At 43.6% G+C, this 20,153-nt stretch overlaps 1 protein-coding gene across 1 annotated transcript; it reads right to left on the bottom strand.

Moving 5' to 3' along the window:
• Positions 1-8,984: 8,984 nt before the first annotated feature.
• On the bottom strand, positions 8,985-13,141 carry LOC147306333 (dehydrogenase/reductase SDR family member 13-like). Its single transcript, XM_086274958.1, has 6 exons — positions 12,861-13,141; positions 11,904-12,022; positions 11,255-11,378; positions 10,317-10,489; positions 9,934-10,087; positions 8,985-9,783 (listed from the first exon to the last, which is right to left on the bottom strand). Exons 1-6 carry the CDS (start codon positions 12,985-12,987, stop codon positions 9,524-9,526), a joined length of 957 nt encoding a protein of 318 aa, XP_086131084.1. The 5' UTR covers positions 12,988-13,141; the 3' UTR covers positions 8,985-9,523.
• Between the last annotated feature and the right edge of the window lie 7,012 nt (positions 13,142-20,153).

Genomic DNA, 20,153 nt, shown 5'->3' on the forward strand with positions numbered 1-20,153 from the left:
AGCATACATCCCTAGTTATACACAAACATCTATGGGTACACTGAGGTTCATTACATGGAATATAAATGGAGCTGGCTCCAGAGTAAAGAGGTTAAAAATATTTAACCAACTCAAAAAACTACAGGCAGACGTTGTCCTATTACAAGAGACCCACAGAACTCTTAGAGGTTCGAATGAACTTAAAACACCTGAGTTTCCTAATGTGTTCTCAGCTTGTTATAATTCTAGACAAAGGGGAGTAGCAATTTTAATACATAAAAATATTAATTTCATGGTACTCGATACAGTTATAGATCCAGAGGGCAGATTCTTAATCATTAAACTATCTATACTTGATAAAAAGCTATGTATTGCAAGTGTATATGGTAAGTGGTAAATGGCCTGCATTTATATAGCGCCTTACTAGTCCCTAAGGACCCCAAAGCGCTTTACATATCCAGTCATCCACCCATTCACACACACATTCACACACTGGTGATGGCAAGCTACATTGTAGCCACAGCCACCCTGGGGCGCACTGACAGAGGCGAGGCTGCCGGACACTGACCACCACCAGTAGGCAACGGGTGAAGTGTCTTGCCCAAGGACACAACGACCGAGACTGTCCAAGCCGGGGCTCGAACCGGCAACCTTCCGATTACAAGGCGACCTCCCAACTCTTGAGCCACGATCGCAAGTGTATATGGTCCAAATCTTGATGATCCCTCATTCTTTCACGGTTTTTTCAGTGCACTCTCTGAACACTTAGATGGCACACTTGTTCTTGGAGGCGACCTCAACCTTGGAGTAACCCAGAGGTCGGCAACCCGCGGCTCCGGAGCCACATGCGGCTCTTTAGTCCTTATACAGGGAGTGCAGAATTATTAGGCAAGTTGTATTTTTGAGGAATAATGTTATTATTGAACAACAACCATGTTCTCAACGAACCCAAAAAACTCATTAATATCAAAGCTGAATGTTTTTGGAAGTAGTTTTTAGTTTGTTATTAGTTTTAGCTATTTTAGGGGGATATCTGTGTGTGCAGGTGACTATTACTGTGCATAATTATTAGGCAACTTAACAAAAAACAAATATATACCCATTTCAATTATTTATGTTTACCAGGGACACCAATATAACATCTCCACATTCACAAATATACATTTCTGACATTCAAAAACAAAACAAAAACAAATCAGGGACCAATATAGCCACCTTTCTTTGCAAGGACACTCAAAAGCCTGCCATCCATGGATTCTGTCAGTGTTTTGATCTGTTCACCATCAACATTGCGTGCAGCAGCAACCACAGCCTCCCAGACACTGTTCAGAGAGGTGTACTGTTTTCCCTCCTTGTAAATCTCACATTTGATGATGGACCACAGGTTCTCAATGGGGTTCAGATCAGGTGAACAAGGAGGCCATGTCATTAGTTTTTCTTCTTTTATACCCTTTCTTGCAGCCACGCTGTGGAGTACTTGGACGCGTGTGATGGAGCATTGTCCTGCATGAAAATCATGTTTTTCTTGAAGGATGCAGACTTCTTCTTGTACCACTGCTTGAAGAAGGTGTCTTCCAGAAACTGGCAGTAGGACTGGGAGTTGAGCTTGACTCCATCCTCAACCCGAAAAGGCCCCACAAGCTCATCTTTGATGATACCAGCCCAAACCAGTACTCCACCTCCACCTTGCTGGCGTCTGAGTGGGACTGGAGCTCTCTGCCCTTTACCAATCCAGCCACGGGCCCATCCATCTGGCCCATCAAGACTCACTCTCATTTCATCAGTCCATAAAACCTTAGAAAAACCAGTCTTGAGATATTTCTTGGCCCAGTCTTGACGTTTCAGCTTGTGTGTCTTGTTCAGTGGTGGTCGTCTTTCAGCCTTTCTTACCTTGGCCATGTCTCTGAGTATTGCACACCTTGTGCTTTTGGGCACTCCAGTGATGTTGCAGCTCTGAAATATGGCCAAACTGGTGGCAAGTGGCATCTTGGCAGCTGCACGCTTGACTTTTCTCAGTTCATGGGCAGTTATTTGGCGCCTTGGTTTTTCCACACGCTTCTTGCGACCCTGTTGACTATTTTGAATGAAACGCTCGATTGTTCGATGATCACGCTTCAGAAGCTTTGCAATTTTGAGACTGCTGCATCCCTCTGCAAGATATCTCACTATTTTTGACTTTTCTGAGCCTGTCAAGTCCTTCTTTTGACCCATTTTGCCAAAGGAAAGGACGTTGCCTAATAATTATGCACACCTGATATAGGGTGTTGATGTCATTAGACCACACCCCTTCTCATTACAGAGATGCGCATCACCTAATATGCTTAATTGGTAGCAGGCTTTCGAGCCTATACAGCTTGGAGTAAGACAACATGCATGAAGAGGATGATGTGGACAAAATACTCATTTGCCTAATAATTCTGCACTCCCTGTAGTGCGGCTCTGGGTGGTTTGGGAAAATAAATTAGAAGTATTTAGCTGAAGTGTAATTTATTTATGTTAGTTCTTTTTTAACTTGTAGTTCTAAATTGGAAGATTATTGTGATATTGAAATATAAAAATAAAATTATATTAAATTATTTTTCCTTTGCTCAAAATAAGTGTCACACTTGTGGAAGCCGGTGTAGCCGCCGAAACGCCGTGCATTTATCGAGGCCAGTTATGGATCTTCGGATCCACATTATGTCAGCAGCTCCACCGTGAACTATGTTAAAAACAAACACCGCTCACGCCTCACAGACGACAGCTTACAGTCCTGCATAAAGATGAATGTACAGCCCCGATTTGAAGACGCTGTGCGCAGAGGTTCGGGAGCAGAAGTCCCATTGTGAATATATCACGGCAGACCCAACGATGTTTCCATGAACACGCTTTTCACACATGGTTGCTGTACACATACAGCCGGCGTCCGCCTCCCCTGCAGCAGCGCTGCAGGCCACGCCCCGCCACACACCTTAACCTGGTAAAATACATATTTAGGCAGAATTTTGCAAATATCTCTTTTTCATTTTGTAGCAGCATAGAGCTTTTTTCCAATTATTTTTTAAAAGTCAGGTCAAGGCTCCAAAAGCTCAAAGGCGATATAACAGTTTGTGTTTGCTGGATCATTGTAGTTCAGCTTTCCTTTGTTATGTTTCTTTAAGAGCTCAAAATGTGTTCATTACATAAATAAAATGTAATTTTCTCTGTAGCACTTCATGGATTTCATAAGCAACACACTGTAGTTGTTCACACAAAGCATAAAGGTAAAAAACAATATACACAGTGTTATCTTCATTTTAGATGTCAACAAGTATTTGCGGCTCCCAGTGTTTTCTTTTGCGTGGAAACTGGCTCTAAATGGCTCTTTGGTGTTAAAGGTTGCAGACCCCCGGACTAAATGAAGACATGGATAGGCTGAACACAGCGGGAACTCAGCGTAATTGGCAGTCCACAAATATAATCAAACAGTATATGAGCGACTTTGGTCTTTGCGATGCATGGCGCTCCCTTCACCCCACCAGTAAGGAATATACTTTTTTCTCACATGTCCATCACTCCTACTCTCGTCTGGATTATTTTTTGGTCAGCAGCTCACTGCTGAACGACATTTCAGACACTGAGATTCACCCTATAGCTGTCAGCGATCATGGTCCTGTATCTTTAACACTAATGCACAAGAATAATACTACGCCAAGAAAAAACTGGAGATTTAATATATCACTACTTAAAGATGAAGACTTTATTAAATATTTTAAAAAAGAGTGGACTTCATATTTGGACTATAATGACACTCCCGAAACATCAGCTTCTGTTCTATTGTAAGCAGGGAAAGCTGTGATGAGAGGTGAAATCATTTCTTTCTCATTAGATTAAAAATCTCATTTCCAAGAGAGACCTGGCAAACACACTTAAGATGCGATATGATACCGGTAAGTTAACCAGATGTTAATGCAAGTTAGTGTGAGTGGATAGGGAAAGGGTGTAGCGGATTCTTATCTGGTGTGAAGTTAATACAGCCACGGAGTGATGTTGGGGTCGCGGTAAAGCTGTCCGTCCACGTAGAGCCGGTCCGAGGCAATGACAGCGCGGGAGCCCTTCTGGATGATCTCTTTGGGGAACTGGTCGTTCACGCTGAAGTCCGTTCCTTTTAATTCCCTTCACCTGCTCCTTTTGTTTGAAGTGGCCGAATTTGGCCACGATAGGACGTGGTCTCCCGGCCGCAGCCCGCATGGGGCCGATGCGATGCACTCTATCAAAGGCGATGTTCTTCACCGCAGCTTCAGGTGGGTTTTGATGAAGCTTTTCACCGTGGTCTCCGCGTCCTCTCCAGCGGCTTCTGGAATACCAGAAAATACCAGATTATCACGCATGCTACGAGCTTGTAGATCGATAACTGTTTCTTTTATTTTTTTATTTTCTCTATTGAGCTGGGTAACATTATCTGTGAGACATTTCACCGACTCCCTTAGCGTGGCATTTTCAGCAGCAAGCGTTTCCACCTGCTGCTGGCTGAACTCCAGGGATTCAAATTCCCGGTGAAGAATCTTGGTGAAGAATCTCCACCAAGGACAGCCTTGCATCGAAACTGGACAATCGCTTGTCGATTGACTCCCGTATGTCGGCAATATCTTTGCCGGCTGCCAATGTTGTGCCGGGGAAATCTGCCAGGCGACATTTTTTCAGCGTCTGAGATTTGGCCGGGGAAGCTGCACTCTGGGTCTTCTTCATCACGAGATCCTGGAAGCACTGATCGATGTAATCTTGGAGAGCCTCTAAACTATCCCCGTTGTACTCCAGGGTGTTGGAGAGGATTTAGACAAATATTGTTAGTTATAAGACAATTGATAAGTGTATTTGGTAATACTGAAGCTCAAAGGAGTTTGTTCAGTTCTAAGCTACCATTCGCTTTAATTTTCCGCCAAAATCTCCGGCGTCTGACGTCAGTTACAACATGAGTCGCTTACCTTGTCCGTCACTTCCGTCACAAGTGATGATTAATTATTTCTATTCATTTCAATTATTAATGAAATAAGTCTGAAAGATGTGGTTAAAAAATTAATAGGAGGGTGTGGGAGAGTTTGTGGCATATAAAGCACTAAAATAAAAGTTGACTCATGATGTTCCACACATGAAGCCAGAGTCAAGACATTTTACAAAGTACTGTGTGATAACCATCAAAAAGTACTCAAAAACACCTTCGAACATAGAGCAGCTTTTAAGGAAGACTTCTGTGCTTGGTGCTGAACTGGTACAGCATCTGTACAGATGTGAACACGAATAATACTGAAGAAAACAGATTTAGTGTGACTGTTTCAATAAGACAGGTTTCAGTAAGCAAGCACTGCAGTGTGAATACATGCGAAACTCTGATATTCTGTTTCCTCTACAATAAAAAGCAGAAAATAACACAGTAAATATATAAAGCAGTCGGACAGAACATCCTTTCCATGTTTTCAAAAACATTTAAACAAAGAAGAAACAAAAATTCAATTTCTGTTTGTCACAGACGCTAAATTAAACTGGATTGAAAATAAAAGTGGCTCCTGGTATTTCAGGCTTAGGAAACTAGGTGGCAGCAGCACAACATGTCCAAAAGAGTTTCTGTGCTCTTCAACATGCTCCGAGTTTCAGGCCCACACTTCCTGCACAGTAACACCCACTCAGAGGTTTGAGTCCTGCCTGCAACATGGGGTGCCCCATGGGCTGAAGGGTTCTCTGTGGATGGAGGAACAACAGGGTGAAAATCTCCTGGCACAGTTTCTGGACAGTCTCAGCCAAACCCCCTCATGTGGAAGATAGTGTCTCTGTTAGGATATATGTGTATAAATAAGCAGTAGTGCTGCTGTTTACTGTAACTGCACTGATATTTAATGGGAAGGTGTGCATAGATATGACGTGGTCTGGGTGTGGTGTGCTGGGAGCATATGACCTCATAAAGATATCTGCGATGAGCTGACATCAGAGCAGCACAGAAGTTTTGTTTACTTCACAGACTGAAGACGTGACTGCATGTACATCAAAGATCAATAGAAGATTGACTTTTCAGGGGAGAATGGAAGGTTTTTAACATCTGTTTACGATAACTTGATGGACAGTTTGAGAAATGAAGGCAGGAGTCTCTGTGGACTGTGATGTCCACACACAACGCTGTGATATGCAGTGAGAGTAGGAAGCAGGTGGACACCAAGTCCTAATAAAAGGGTCAAGTGAACTTTACTCAGGTGACATGAAAGCAATGCTGCAGCATCTATTGGGCGACCGTGGCTCAGGGGGTTGGGAAGCGTATCTGTAACCGGAAGGTCGCCGGTTTGATCCCCTGGCTCTCTGTCCTGGTCGTTGTGTCCTTGGGCAAGACACTTTACCCTCCCGCCTACTGGTGATGGCCAGAGGCACGATATGGCAGCCTCGCCTCTGTCAGTCTGCCCCAGGGCAACTGTAGCTACACCTGTAGCTGCCTCCATTATTATTGTAAGGGTGATGACCCAGATTCCAGTGCAGGTGAAGAATGCTCTCTGCAGTATGCGGGACTGTGACGCAGCTGATCTGATATCATGTCACATCGATGGAAAGGAATCCTGAAACAAAGAACCAGTTCAACACCAAAGTGTTCCCAGAGCTGCTCAGCAATCACAAGGCTGCAGGCTGCGAACACCTGCTGTGTTTTCACATTTGTGAGTCTGGATTGTGAGCTTTGATCACACCAACCAGTAGCACTAGTGTTGTTGTGACAGCGGCTGTGCACACTTTGTCACTTCAGCTTTTACTTAGATTATTTTACATGTTTCCACGACGCTGTGAAGAACGATCATAACAGATTTCAGGACTTTTGTCTAAATCAAAATTTAGCTTTGGCCTCAACCTGTTATTATCACTGAGCCAAAAGCTCGAACTTTTATGCCATTAAAAATGTGAAGAAAGACTAAATAGCAACTAGTAAAAGTAGAACTTTTAAACAGGGAATCAGAGGCTTTGCTCCATTTTACTGAGCATGGTGTGAATGTTGGTGCTGACCATGTCCACCTCTTTATCACTGCAGTGTACCTGCCGTCTGACAGCTGCCTCCAGCAGAAAAACACACCATATTACAAAGATCAGATCCCGTCAAACTGGTTACGTGGCAGTGAGTTCACTCTATTTGAATAGAGTGAACTCACTGCCACGCCACTTCCACAGTCACCAGATTTCAATCCAGTAGAGCACCTTTGGGCTACAGTGGAAAGGGGCAACATATGTCAGCGTAGACCCAAATCTTTACATCACATGGTTGAATCTATGCCACGATAAATGAAGATGGTTCTGAAGGCAAAAGGGGCTCAAGCTGGGAAGAAGCAGGGCTTATTATTAGAATATCCATCGAGTGCATAATGCTGCCCAAGGAGAAACCTGGAGTGTAATGAGACATGATTCTGCTGTTGCCAACAAACTCTCTCTCTGCACTACTTCTTGTTTCTATACCGATGACATTACCAGCTTGTAACTGAACTGTTTTGGAAGAAGGTATGATGAGAGTCCGTTTCCCACTGGGGCCTGAAACACAGGATCAATGTTATTATATTTATTATACAGGATGTAATGACATCAGTAAGGAGGTGATAGCCCAGGTTACAGTGCAGGTGAGGTCCTCTGCATACAACATGTGTAAGTAAGGTGCAGGTGTATGACTCAGTTACTTGGATATCATGCCACACACGGACACAAAAGAACCAGTTCTGCTGCTACACACCAAAAACATTCCTTGAGCCATTCAGTAATCACACACACACAAATCTGAGGCAGAGCTGCAGAGACACCCCACCCAGGCTCAGACAGAGGGCCAGATAGGAGAGCCTTCTGTGCGTCCACGATGTCTTAAAAGCAGCTGGCACCTGAACACCTGAGATCACAGATTCTCATGTGACAGGTTTTTGGGCCTGAAGCCCCGCCCCCCAAAAAAACAACAACACTAACAATGACATCAACACAAGATCAAATGTGTGGACGAGGTCATGACTCAAGTGAGAGACATGGAGTGACGTCAGTCAGGTGATGGGCCAGGTGAGGAACGCGTACATCAGACAGCAGAATGCACCTGCTGTTTTCACAGGTGACCCCGAATAATCTTTTCTAAAAAATACACCACCCATAAACAGCAAGTTACTGGTATAATAACAAAGTCAAGATTGCACACAGTAATGTGCTGTACATGATCTACTGTGTATAAGGAAATTTACATGTGACCACTCTAAGCCACAAATGAATAAAATGTCACAGCCAGACTTACATTCTGGCTGGTAAAGGAAAAACAAACTTCTGGTCCCATGAAAAGAGGCACACTTCCAACCTTGAGAACTCAGAATCAGGGAGACAGCCAAACGGATGTTTTTTTATATATACAAAAAACTTTTACAATGTTTATTTAACAGATAAAATAAGTTAAATGTCACCGTTATTATTGTCCGCCTGGAAACAGCGCGGGTCTCCAAATTCAGAGACTGCGTCCACCTGAGGCCTTCGCGGTCTAAGTGGGCGGGTCCTCTGAAAGCCGGGTAGGCTGGAAGTGAATGACTATGAAATTGTCAGAATTACTTCACGAGCTCTCTCGGTGGAGTGAAACTCTGCCGTCTGCTCCTTGCTATCTAAAGTATACCCGGACGCTGGCGTAAACTCTCGACCATCGCACGCTTCTGTTTAATCAGTTTTCTGTTTGACGTTTATTCCTCCTGAGGGCTTAATAAAGTTTTATTTAATCCAGTCATCTCAGCCAAACAGATTTACTCACGAACAAATAAAACACTGAAAAAAGCCAAACACTAACATTTTAGCTTATCTGAGTGACTTTTCCTGTTTAACCTGAGCAGCAAAGAACCGCGGGGGTTTGCCGTTCTCGTCGGCGCAGATATTTGAGGTTTACACAGCTACATTTTCGCCTGGAAATATGTTTAAAGTTTATTTTGCGACCCAGAAAGAATAATAAGAGTAACATTAAAACTAGCTAGCTGCCGCCATTGTTGGAAACTGGAACTTGCTGAGCAGCGCTTTGAATTCTGGGATATGGTTTTTCAGAGGGGCACTGAAATTTGTGATTCTCCCGGAAAAATCGGGACGGTTGGTATGTATTCCAAGAGGACAGATTCTAGTCGACATTTTTTATTAAGGCAAACTTCAGTAAGGACCTCAGTATAAACACAATGTACAAAGAACTCAAAAATATTTACATAAAAATACAAAATAAAAAATTATTTAAAAAAAAATATGACGAAACTATTAAAACGTGTTGCTATTGTCTCACAAACAGGTGACAGAACAGTAACATACCAAATATGCAGCAGCGCCCAATAAACACACCATATTAAAAAAAAAAAAAAGACACTTGTGAACATGATTATTCCCAGCTTCCATCCTGCTGATGGCACTGCAACAACACCAATTCAACACCAGAAATGATGTTTAAATTTCAGAAAAAAAAAGTGCTGAACAGCAGTTCTAGATGTTCATATAGCACCGTATCACCGATACTGTTAAAAGGACAGAATGACAGCTCATCGCTCATGGACTCGACAACCTGTTTATAGCGAGGTGAATAAATCTATCCCAGTCCACAGAGTTTCTCGCTGACCTCCCACAATTTCAGGGCCACCTTGTCATCTCGGGCATGAGCGGACACTTCCTGTGCCTCACAGCAGGAGAAGTACTTCCCGCTCAGAGGTTCGATTCCCTCCTGCAGGGCACAGTGCAGTGTGGTCTGAGCTCCCATCTCTGGGTCCAGGAACAGCAGCCAGGCCACAGGCTGGATGAAAATCTTCTGCCACAGGCCGACATTTCTAGACAGTTCAGTCCGGACAACACCTACAGGGCAGAAGGCAAAGAGCAATCACATACTTACTGCCTTTAGTGTTCAGTTTGGATAAAATGCTGATAGTAACAGTTGATTTAGCTTGAATTACAGTAATATATGGCCTAAAATGAGTGTTGATTAAAGGTAAACCAGTGTGTTACCTGGGTGGACACTGTAGCATGTGACATCGGTTCCTTTCAGCCTCTTGGCAAGCTCATGGGTGAAAAGCACATTGCACAGTTTGCTGTTGCAGTACGCATGGAAAAATTGCCAGCTGTATCTGCCAGTTCCCAGGTCTTTGTTTGCAACCAGAGCCTTAAGATACAAAAACAACCTTGTTAATAAGCTGTTCAGACAGGTGAAGGTGAAAGACGTGCAACAACATCACTTGTGATGTCATTATGATCACCTCTTCAGTCGTACTACTGAAATACTAGAGCAGAGCATTTTTAAAAATAAGAGTCCCAAAAGACGGAAAAAGGCTTGTTCCAGAGTGAGGATGGCTTTACATCTCCAAGCTCTCTTTAAATTATTGCAAACTCACGTTAAAGTCAATGTGTCCCCAGCGATGAGCCATGGAGGACAGCGTGATCACTCGTCCTCCCCCTGTCTTCTTCATCCTCTCCAACAGCAGATTGGTCAGCAGGAAGTGACCCAAGTGGTTCACCCCGAACTCGATGCCATATCCGTCCTCAGTCCGCCCGTCTGCCACCAATCCTGGGGACATATTGGAACAATGGTTTCTGAAATCTTTGTACTTCCTTGATCTCTTGAAGCTTGTTTTCTCTAGATTCTTCTCTGTCTCCGTAGAACAGACAAATCACCACTGCTGCTGCTCATCATTAAAAACTGTATTTGCACGTCTTTTTGACAGATACGGCAACTGTGATAAACTTGTCTGTCTCTCAAGTGGTTTACATCAATTTGTGTTTGAGGCCAATCTGGCTGCTTTGCACAACATAGCTGTTTGACGTCTTTGTGGCTATTCGGTGTCTTTTCAAAGTCGATTGTGATTATTTTGTGCTTCTGGTCACTTCTGTCTCTTTGTTGTCATTTGATGGTGAGTTTCAGACTCCAGAGCTGCCCTTTGTCACCCATCCTGTTCATACTTTTTTGGGCAGAATTTCTAGGCCCTCTCTGAGTGGAAGCTTAAGGTTTTGTTGATTTCAGCCTCTCAAATCTTTTTTTTTCTTTTAAACAAACGACCTGGTTTTGTGAACTTCATAAAGCAACAACCTCCAGCACACAGCTGTGATGAAAACACAAACAGGAGCAAGTCTGAGGCCATAGTTCTCAGGTGGAAAATCGGGAATGCTCACTCTGACTTGATCATTAGTTGATACCCCAAGTGGAGAAGTTCAACAAATAAATTTCCTCCTAATGGTGTCTGGCTCTCAGAGGTTGGTTTAGATGAAAATGGATGTATGGACCTCGTACTTGCAACTAAGTAGACATTGTGGTGTTGTGTAGTAGTGTGTGTACCAGCATTGTTGATGAGCAAATCCAGCCTGGACTCCGTTTTCAGGAATGTTTCGGCGAAGCTGCGGACAGACTTCAGACTGGCTAGGTCCAAGTGCACGTAGATCACGTCTGTACTTCCCGTTTGCTGGAAGAAGATCATTGTGATTCAGTGAAGGTTACATTTAACTTGCACTTCAGTGTTTCACTTCAATCCCTTTTTACTGTTTTTTCCTTAAAGCAACAGCTCAAACATTACCATCAATGAAAGAAGTGAACGCTTCAGCTCGTTTCAGCAGGATCATGTAAATCCCGTTAAAGTTCTGTGTGCATCGTTTTGTGCTCTCTGTCAGCTCCTCCTTTAAAAGGTTAACTCCTTTCACAGCTTCAGTCCTTTAAAATTGTCATATTGTACTTACTGAATGAATATAAATAAACAGTCATATCCACATACTACTTTAGCTTGTCTTCTTTTTCTCAGCTGCTTTAATTACCTAAAGCACACATCAGCCAGTTACAGCATGATAGGACGTTGTGTAACAAGCCTCCACTCCCTGCTGACGACTGCACAAGTTATTGTTTTAAATGTCAGTGCTCCTTTCTGAGAAACTTTGGATTAACTTTCATACAGCATGAGGAAATTGTGGCCAATGCATCAGTGTGTTCTTCTCACCGTTTCTATTTCTGCAATGGCAGCTGCAGCTTTGTTCCTGTTTCGGCAGGCCAGGATCACTCTGGCTCCTTTCCTGGCCAGATGCAAAGCCGTGGCTTTACCAATGCCCGTATTTCCTCCTACAGTAAGAGCAGGAAAAGAATAAGCAACATCTACCCAAACCATCACAAACAAGAACTATCATCCATGCAAGTGTTTAATGTGGTGTTATCTGAAGGCTAGTAGAAACCTGTCTAAATTGCAAACAAGAATTCTAGATTTTCACTTCCACCTTTGTTGTAAACTTCACTCCCGTCCAAAGTAAAAAGCACAAAAACAAAGAAAAACGCATCTTTAATTCTTTCATTGCAGCAATCACATTTGTGCAAATCCCGATTTTGCTATCGGCACAGATTTGTGGCATAAAAACTGGCCCCGACCTCAGAGGGAAGAGAGAGGAGGACGACGCTCAGGTTTAGATGAGAATTCCCTCTCTGTACAAACCCAGTTTAGAGATGCAAGTGTTAAACTGATTTTTACTTGAATTTAGAAATAACTGCTGAATCGGCTTAAATGTCATATTTACTGTTCACTTATTTTTGACGAGGTTTTTCCTGAAAGCCGATCTACATGTAGGTCGGTACCGTCGAAAGTCCGTCGTACTCGAAGCCTCTTTTTCGTGGCAATATTGAAGGAAACATACATTTAACGGCTTCTTTTCTTTTGCTCATCATCTGCAGATTTAACAAAACTTGTTATGTACCTTTACTCACTGTCGCTATCATAATCAAACACCAACATCCTTATCGCCTCGTAAGAGGAAGTAAAGAAACCTATGAAAGGAAAATCCGCTGAACGCTGCGAGCTGCACACACAGCAGCTGTTTGTAGGCACACTTTCTACACCTCGTCATTTTTGATGCTGGTGTCGTTAGCAGTCGGTCTGTTTGGTACAAACTGCGCTTGATGCCGGTCTCACCTGTGATGATGACGGTCTTCCCTGACATCGCGGCGTTTCCTTTGCATTTGGCCCTTTTGAAGAGAGTCTGTGTGAGGAGGACGTATGCTCCCAGAAGTACAACGGCCACAAACAAGAGGGGAACCATGGTGGATGTCGGCCGAGAACTTCGCGTCTGGCTGCTGAGCTGCGGATCTGTCTTTATGCACACGCCTGTCGGATGAGTTTCATCTGAGACGTGCCAGCGAGTCGCTCCTCGACCGGTCGGACCAGTTGTGGAATGACGTAAACGTCAGAGCACCGTGACCTACGCTTTTCACTCTGAACACCTGAGAAACGCATTCACCCCACCCGCGTGTCTCTTAATAAAGATTTACTGCGAAAGCATTTACAGAAAAATATGGAAAGCATGCAAACATCCCTCCAGATACCAAAGTGTCGAACTTTCACCTAAAATTAATAATTAATAATTGCCTCTGATAGTTATAAGTCAGTGTAACTAATTCATTCTTTCACTGTCTAGATTTAGTTTTTAAGGAAACAAAACACAAAAATCACAAATGTAGCTGTTGCTGCTTTTGCTCCCAAAATGTAACTTATTCTAAAATAGTTTAATAAGAATGTTTCACAGCCTCTAACATATAGTCACAGTCAGTCGATCAAACCAACAATCAGATCTGCTTAGCAGATTTGGCTGTAAGATTTCCACATCAGTGAAAATGGAACTTTTCTGGTGAGCAGGACAGTGCTGGCATGAATACGTGCATCTGTATTTGTCAATGACTGAATCAGGCCTCTTTGGCTCTGACAAAACATGCAATATTTTTGAAACAACATGTTTTTTATCTGTGCTTGCTGCAGGGTTTTGTTTTGTGTCTTACTTTTTGTTCCCCACGTTTCTCTTCAAATTTCCCTCAGGTGTTCTGTGGGATTCAAATCAGGCAACATACTTGTTCAGGTCAGCGGTGTCAAACTTTATTCCCAAACTCTTGTTTGACATTGAAAGCATTTTTTAATCATTATCATGCAGGAATATCTCTAGATTGTTTACTCCACATGTTTTGCACTCATGTCTGGCCAGACATTACTATCATGTCTGCCCAGGGTCACTCCACTCTGTCTGTTCTGAAAAAAACATCTTGTAATCTGACCAAATAATGCTCTGGTGATGTTCTTCAGACTTCCAAGAGAGATGATTCTCAAAGAGGTTTTCAGTGGGAGAAACATTTCATTGTAATCACTGCTGTGATCGCCATTTCTCAAGTCTCTCAATTTGGAACCTCTTTATCTCACTGTAGCTTTCTTCATCAACTGAGGGCTATTCAGGGCTTTTAGAGTGACCTAATGAATTACAATCATTTAGCTTAAAAGTAATAAGTATATGCATCATCTTATCAGCATCGCTTGTAGACCGGATGTTTCTAATGACATTGCGCAAATACATTTCTGTAGTTTAACTACGTCACTGACGTCATGGCAGGGGAGACTCCAGGATCAGAGCTTTGGAGGTGCTGAGCACCCAGAGAGCTGCCCAGCCAGGCAAGATAAATGTCACGAAGAGACTTCTTCCCGGTCTCTGTCAGTCCCTGCATCCCTAAATGTCTCCAGTTGTCCCGAGTTCCCTGTGACTGTCTCCTTGGTGCATTTAAACCCCTGTTCCTCCCTGTCGTCTGTTGTCCTCGTCTCCATTATCAGTCATAATAATTTTACCATCTCTGTGCAAGTCTGCAAATTTCTTTCTTAAATCATAAGATTCTTAAATTCATCAAGTCTCTCTGTGCCTGGGTCCTCGTCACAAAACATGACATCACTGTTTTGTACATTTTGACACAATTTAATCCCACATGTGTGAAAGAAAAGCAAAACACTTTTCTGAAAAGTCTGTAACAAAACCGTCAAATCTGATAAAGGTTATTTAAATTCTGCAAGAGAAGAGTGGATTGGAATAAAAAAAATACATATCCTAACCTTAATAACTGGGAGGATAATGAATGATGATCATAGTGAGTAAGAAGTAAACTGAGTGCATTTTTTGGACAGACATTCACTTTTAATGTGTTTGTATAATATAATACAGATACATAAATAAATACACTCCAAAAACACAAGAGTCCTTGAAATGTACAAATGTACAAAATATTAATAACAAATTATAAAAATGGAGGCAACTTTGCCTACATTACAGTGTATACAATACAATATATATACATATCTATCTATCTATCTATCTATCTATCTATCTATCTATCTATCTATATATACACACATATATACATATATAAATATATATATATAATTAATAGTCCAAATTGAATTTGCATTTCCATTAAATTAAAAAATTATTATTGACTTTACAAACCCCATGCTGTCCAACACCCTTGACCTTTTCTCTGACTGTTTTCTTTAAAACTGTTGCATCAAAACTTCTAATTCATCCCTATTTCATCGAGTTGTTGAGTATGTTTTTTAAAGGCACTTGTTGCATGTTGCACACATGCTGTTCTGCCACAGAAGCAGGACAACTGAAGCAATGCTGTGGTGCCACCTGCTGGCTAATTGCACTTCCATTTGTTTGTCACATTGAGAAAAAGCAGTTAAAATACTGATTAATTTTGTTATTATGTATTTAAATTTTCTAGTAGATATGAGAGTTAAAAACATCACTGCCATTTCTGTGCTATGATATACTCTGCATACTGTGTTTCTTTGACAGAAATTAACAGAAATAAAACTGCATTTGAAAAGAAGTGTAAATATTACTTTGAATGCAAGTTACTAATTATTTCCAGCCACAATGTTTTGCTAAACATTTGAATACTTTTTTTTATTTTTTTATTTCTGGATAAATAAATTTAGTCCTTTATTTATCCAGGTTAAAAAAATCTCATTTAGATTAAAAATCTCATTTCCAAGAAAGACCTGGTCTTCTGCCCTCAGCTGAATGTCTCTATCCAGCTTATGCAGTGAGCTAAACATTAAATGGCTTCAGTAAACACTCAGGAGACCGCGTGGCATTCTTCAGAGCTTTACTGATCCTTATTTCCCTTTTTGTAAAACTGTAATAACAGAAACAGAATACAGTGTATTCACTCTCCATACAAATACACAAAGATTACATTAAATATTGTTGACTTATGTAAACAGTCACTACACAATCAAGAGATACAGAGATGTCAGGAGATACAGCTAACACCACATGCTGGTATGCTTCATGTTAGCAGGCTAAACAAAGGGCTAACAGCTAGCTTGTGCTAGTAATGTAACAAACTCGCTAAACACACAAGAAACTCATTACTTTGCTGAACAAGGTACTAATAAGTTGCAACAATAAACCGTTTTGCCACACTTACAGATTATGCCTTTTCAAGGGCGTCAGATGCAGGAATTTACAGAGACACAGCCAAATGGACCAAATGGGAGAAAACCACTGCTTGCGCTCTAACATGGCGCTACCCTGTCAACCCACTAGATGGCAGGCTTTGCCCAGACAAGATCAGGAATAAACATATTTTCTGACATATTGCAACAGTTAATTACAGAACGAATTATTATGATCCGCCATATAACAAACTTATAAAAAACATACCTTAGGAATAACAGGAGGGACAGAATACCTGGCATCATGGCAACAAAAATCAAAATACATGTACCACACGAGTACATAAATCAAATCAAATCTCTTTTATTGTCACATCACATGTGCAGGTACATTGGTACAGCACATGTGAGTGAAATTCTTGTGTGCGAGCTTCACAAGCAACAGAGTTGTGCAAAACACAATAACATAAACAGGCAAAATATACGAATGGCTAAATCTGAAACTAATAAACATATGTACAATATATAGAATAGAATAGAATAGAATGCCTTTATTGTCACTATACAGTTGTACAATGAGATACAGAGCATCTCCTACTCAGTGTAAACATGCTGGGGGGGGGGGGGGGGGGGGGTACAGTTCTGCAGCGCTATGTACATATGGACAGTATCAACATAGGGAAAAACACACACACACACACACACACACACACACACACATATATATATATAAAAAAAAAACACCCAGCACGCCCCTGCGGGCGGTTTATCCTTCAAGCTCGGGTCCTCTACCAGAGGCCTGGGAGCTTGAGGGTCCTGCGCAGTATCTTAGCTGTTCCCAGGACTGCGCTCTTCTGGACAGAGATCTCCGATGTTTTTCCCGGGATCTGCTGGAGCCACTCGCCTAGCTTGGGAGTCACCGCACCTAGTGCTCCGATTACCACGGGGACCACCGTTACCTTCACCCTCCACATCCTCTCGAGCTCTTCTCTGAGCCCTTGGTATTTCTCCAGCTTCTCGTGTTCCTTCTTCCTGATATTGCTGTCATTCGGAACCGCTACATCGATCACTACGGCCGTCTTCTTCTGTTTGTCTACCACCACTATGTCCGGTTGGTTAGCCACCACCATTTTGTCCGTCTGTATCTGGAAGTCCCACAGGATCTTAGCTCGGTCATTCTCCACCACCCTTGGGGGCATCTCCCATTTTGACCTCGGGACTTCCAGGTTATACTCGGCACAGATGTTCCTGTACACTATGCCGGCCACCTGGTTATGGCGTTCCATGTATGCCTTGCCTGCTAGCATCTTGCACCCTGCTGTTATGTGCTGAATTGTCTCTGGGGCATCTTTACACAGCCTGCACCTGGGGTCTTGCCTGGTGTGATAGACCCCAGCCTCTATGGATCTTGTGCTCAGAGCTTGTTCTTGTGCTGCCATGATTAGTGCCTCTGTGCTGTCTTTCAGTCCAGCTTTGTCCAGCCACTGGTAGGATTTCTGGATATCAGCCACCTCCTCTATCTGCCGGTGGTACATACCGTGCAGGGGCCTGTCCTTCCATGATGGTTCCTCGTCTCCCTCCTCTTTCTTGGGTTTCTGCTGCCTGAGGTATTCACTGAGCACTCGGTCAGTTGGGGCCATCTTCCCCAATGTATTCTTGGATGTTCGTTGTCTCATCCTGGACTGTGGTGCTGACACTCACCAGTCCCCGGCCCCCTTCCTCCCGCTTAGCGTACAGCCTCAGGGTGCTGGACTTGGGGTGAAACCCTCCATGCATGGTAAGGAGCTTTCTTGTCTTTATGTCAGTGGCTTCTATCTCCTCCTTTGGCCAGCCTATTACCCCAGCAGGGTACCTGATCACGGGCAGGGCATACGTGTTGATGGCCCGGATCTTGTTCTTACCGTTCAGCTGACTCCTCAGGACTTGCCTGACCCTCTGCAGGTACTTGGTGGTTGCAGCCTTTCTAGCGGCCTCTTCATGGTTCCCATTTGCCTGCGGGATCCCCAGGTACTTGTAACTGTCCTCTATGTCTGCAATGTTGCCTTCTGGTAGTATATATATATATATATATATATATATATATATAATGTACAATATACAAGACGTAAGTAATATGTAATAAATAGTGTTATGTATATAGTTATTGCACATAGAATTGGTATTGCACAGTGGTGGTCCATAGAGGAAGTGGGAAGTGGGGGGCTGTGTTATCGGTGCATGTGTGAGTTCAGGGTGGTTATTGCTTTGGGAAGAAACTGTTTTTGAGTCTGTGGGTTTTTGTGTTGATGCACCTGTAGCGCTTCCCTGAGGGAAGCAGGCTGAACATGTTGAAGCCAGGGTGGGAGCTGTCCTTGATAATGTTTGCTGCTCTGCTGAGGCATAAATGTCCATCAGGGAGGGGAGAGGGCAGCCGATGATCTTTTGTGCTGTCTTGACCACACTCTGAAGCCTCGCTCTATCTGCTTTGGTGCAGCTGCCGTACCATACCGTGATGCAGTAGGTTAGCAGGCTCTCAATGGACGAGCGGTAGAAGGTCAGCAGCAGGTTGGAGTTCAGCTTGTACTTCCTGAGGACTCTCAGGAAGTGCAGCCGCTGTTGGGGCTTCTTGATGACCGTTGAGATGTTTCCTGTCCAGGAGATGTCAGCAGAGATGAGGACACCAAGGAACCGGATGGTGTGGACCCTCTCCACACACTCCCCGTTGATGTAGAGGGGGCCAAGTCAGTGCTGTGTCTCCTGAAGTCAACAATGAGCTCTTTGGTTTTCTTAGTGTTCAGTGCCAGGTTGTTTTCTGAACACCATGCTGCCTGCTTCAGGACTTCCTCTCTGTACTCTGCCTCGTCTCCCTTCGAGATGAGTCCGACTACCGTGGTGTCATCAGCAAACTTGATGATGAGTGTTGTTGTGGGTCGAACTGCAGTCGTGGGTGTAGAGAGAATACAGGAGGGGGCTCAGCACACAGCCCTGTGGGGAGCCGGTGCTCAGTGTGCGAGTGGAGGAGAGATGAGGTCCGAGTCTTACAGTCTGGGGCCGGTTTGTGAGGAAATCCTTTATCCAGGCACATGTGAGAGGAGGGAGGCCAAGAGTGACCAGTTTGGTGATGAGGATGTCCGGGATGATTGTATTAAAGGCTGAGCTGTAGTCCACAAAGAGCATTCGGACGTAGCTTTGCCGCTGCTCTAGGTGACTCAGCACAGCGTGGAGGGCTGTGGCGATGGCGTCTTCTGTGGATCTGTTTGCACGGTATGCAAACTGGTGGGGGTTGAATTCTGGGGGGAGGTAATCCTTGATGTGCTGAAGGACTAGTCTCTCAAAGCATTTCATGATTACCGGTGTGAGGGCCACAGGGCAGTAATCATTCAGGCTGGAGATGGGAGACTTCTTCGGCACTGGGATGATTGTGGCTGATTTTAGACAGGATGGGATGGCTGCCTGATCCAGTGAGAGGTTGAAGAGTCTGGTGAAGATGAGGGTGAGCTTGTGTGCGCATGCTCTTAGCACCTTGCCAGGTACTCCATCTGGACCGGCTGCCTTCCTGGGGTTCACTGCTAGGAGGACACGTCTGACATCGTGCTCTGTTACAGTGAGTGGAGCGGTGCAGGAACCAGGTGAGGATGAGGATGGGAGCAGGGCTGAAGCAGATGAATGCTGCTGTTGTGGTGTTTCAAAGCGGACGAAGAAGCTGTTTATTTCCTCTGCCAGCTGCACACTCGGGTTTTCTGTTTTCGCAGTGCTGCCTCTGTGGTTGATGATGTCTTGCATTCCCTGCCACACCTCTCGTGTGTTGTTGCTGGACAGCTGGGACTCGATGTTCCTTTTGTGGTCTGACTTGGCTTTTTTAATCCCCCTTTTCAGGTCAGCTCGAGCAGCCCTGTACAGAGCTCTGTCACCTGACCTGAAGGCGGCATCGCGGGCTTTGAGGAGTGAGCGGACCTCGCTGGTCATCCAGAGTTTTTGGTTTGGGAAAACCCGAATGCTTTTGTCCACTGTCACATT

This window comes from Aulonocara sp. 'chitande type north' Nkhata Bay, linkage group LG19 (genome assembly GCF_057382095.1).
Source record: "Aulonocara sp. 'chitande type north' Nkhata Bay isolate Kocher_YH1m ecotype deep benthic linkage group LG19, A_spYH_male_GT1.1, whole genome shotgun sequence".
NCBI lineage: Eukaryota > Metazoa > Chordata > Actinopteri > Cichliformes > Cichlidae > Aulonocara > Aulonocara sp. 'chitande type north' Nkhata Bay.

Coding starts and splice junctions, on each gene's coding strand:
- LOC147306333 (XM_086274958.1), bottom strand. CDS start 12,987: ATGGTTCCCCTCTTGTTTGTGGCCGTTGTACTTCTGGGAGCATACGTC. Junction 10,088..10,316: donor GGGGACACATTGACTTTAAC/GTGAGTTTGCAA, acceptor TTGTATCTTAAG/GCTCTGGTTGCAAACAAAGA. Junction 9,784..9,933: donor ATGCTACAGTGTCCACCCAG/GTAACACACTGG, acceptor TCTGCCCTGTAG/GTGTTGTCCGGACTGAACTG.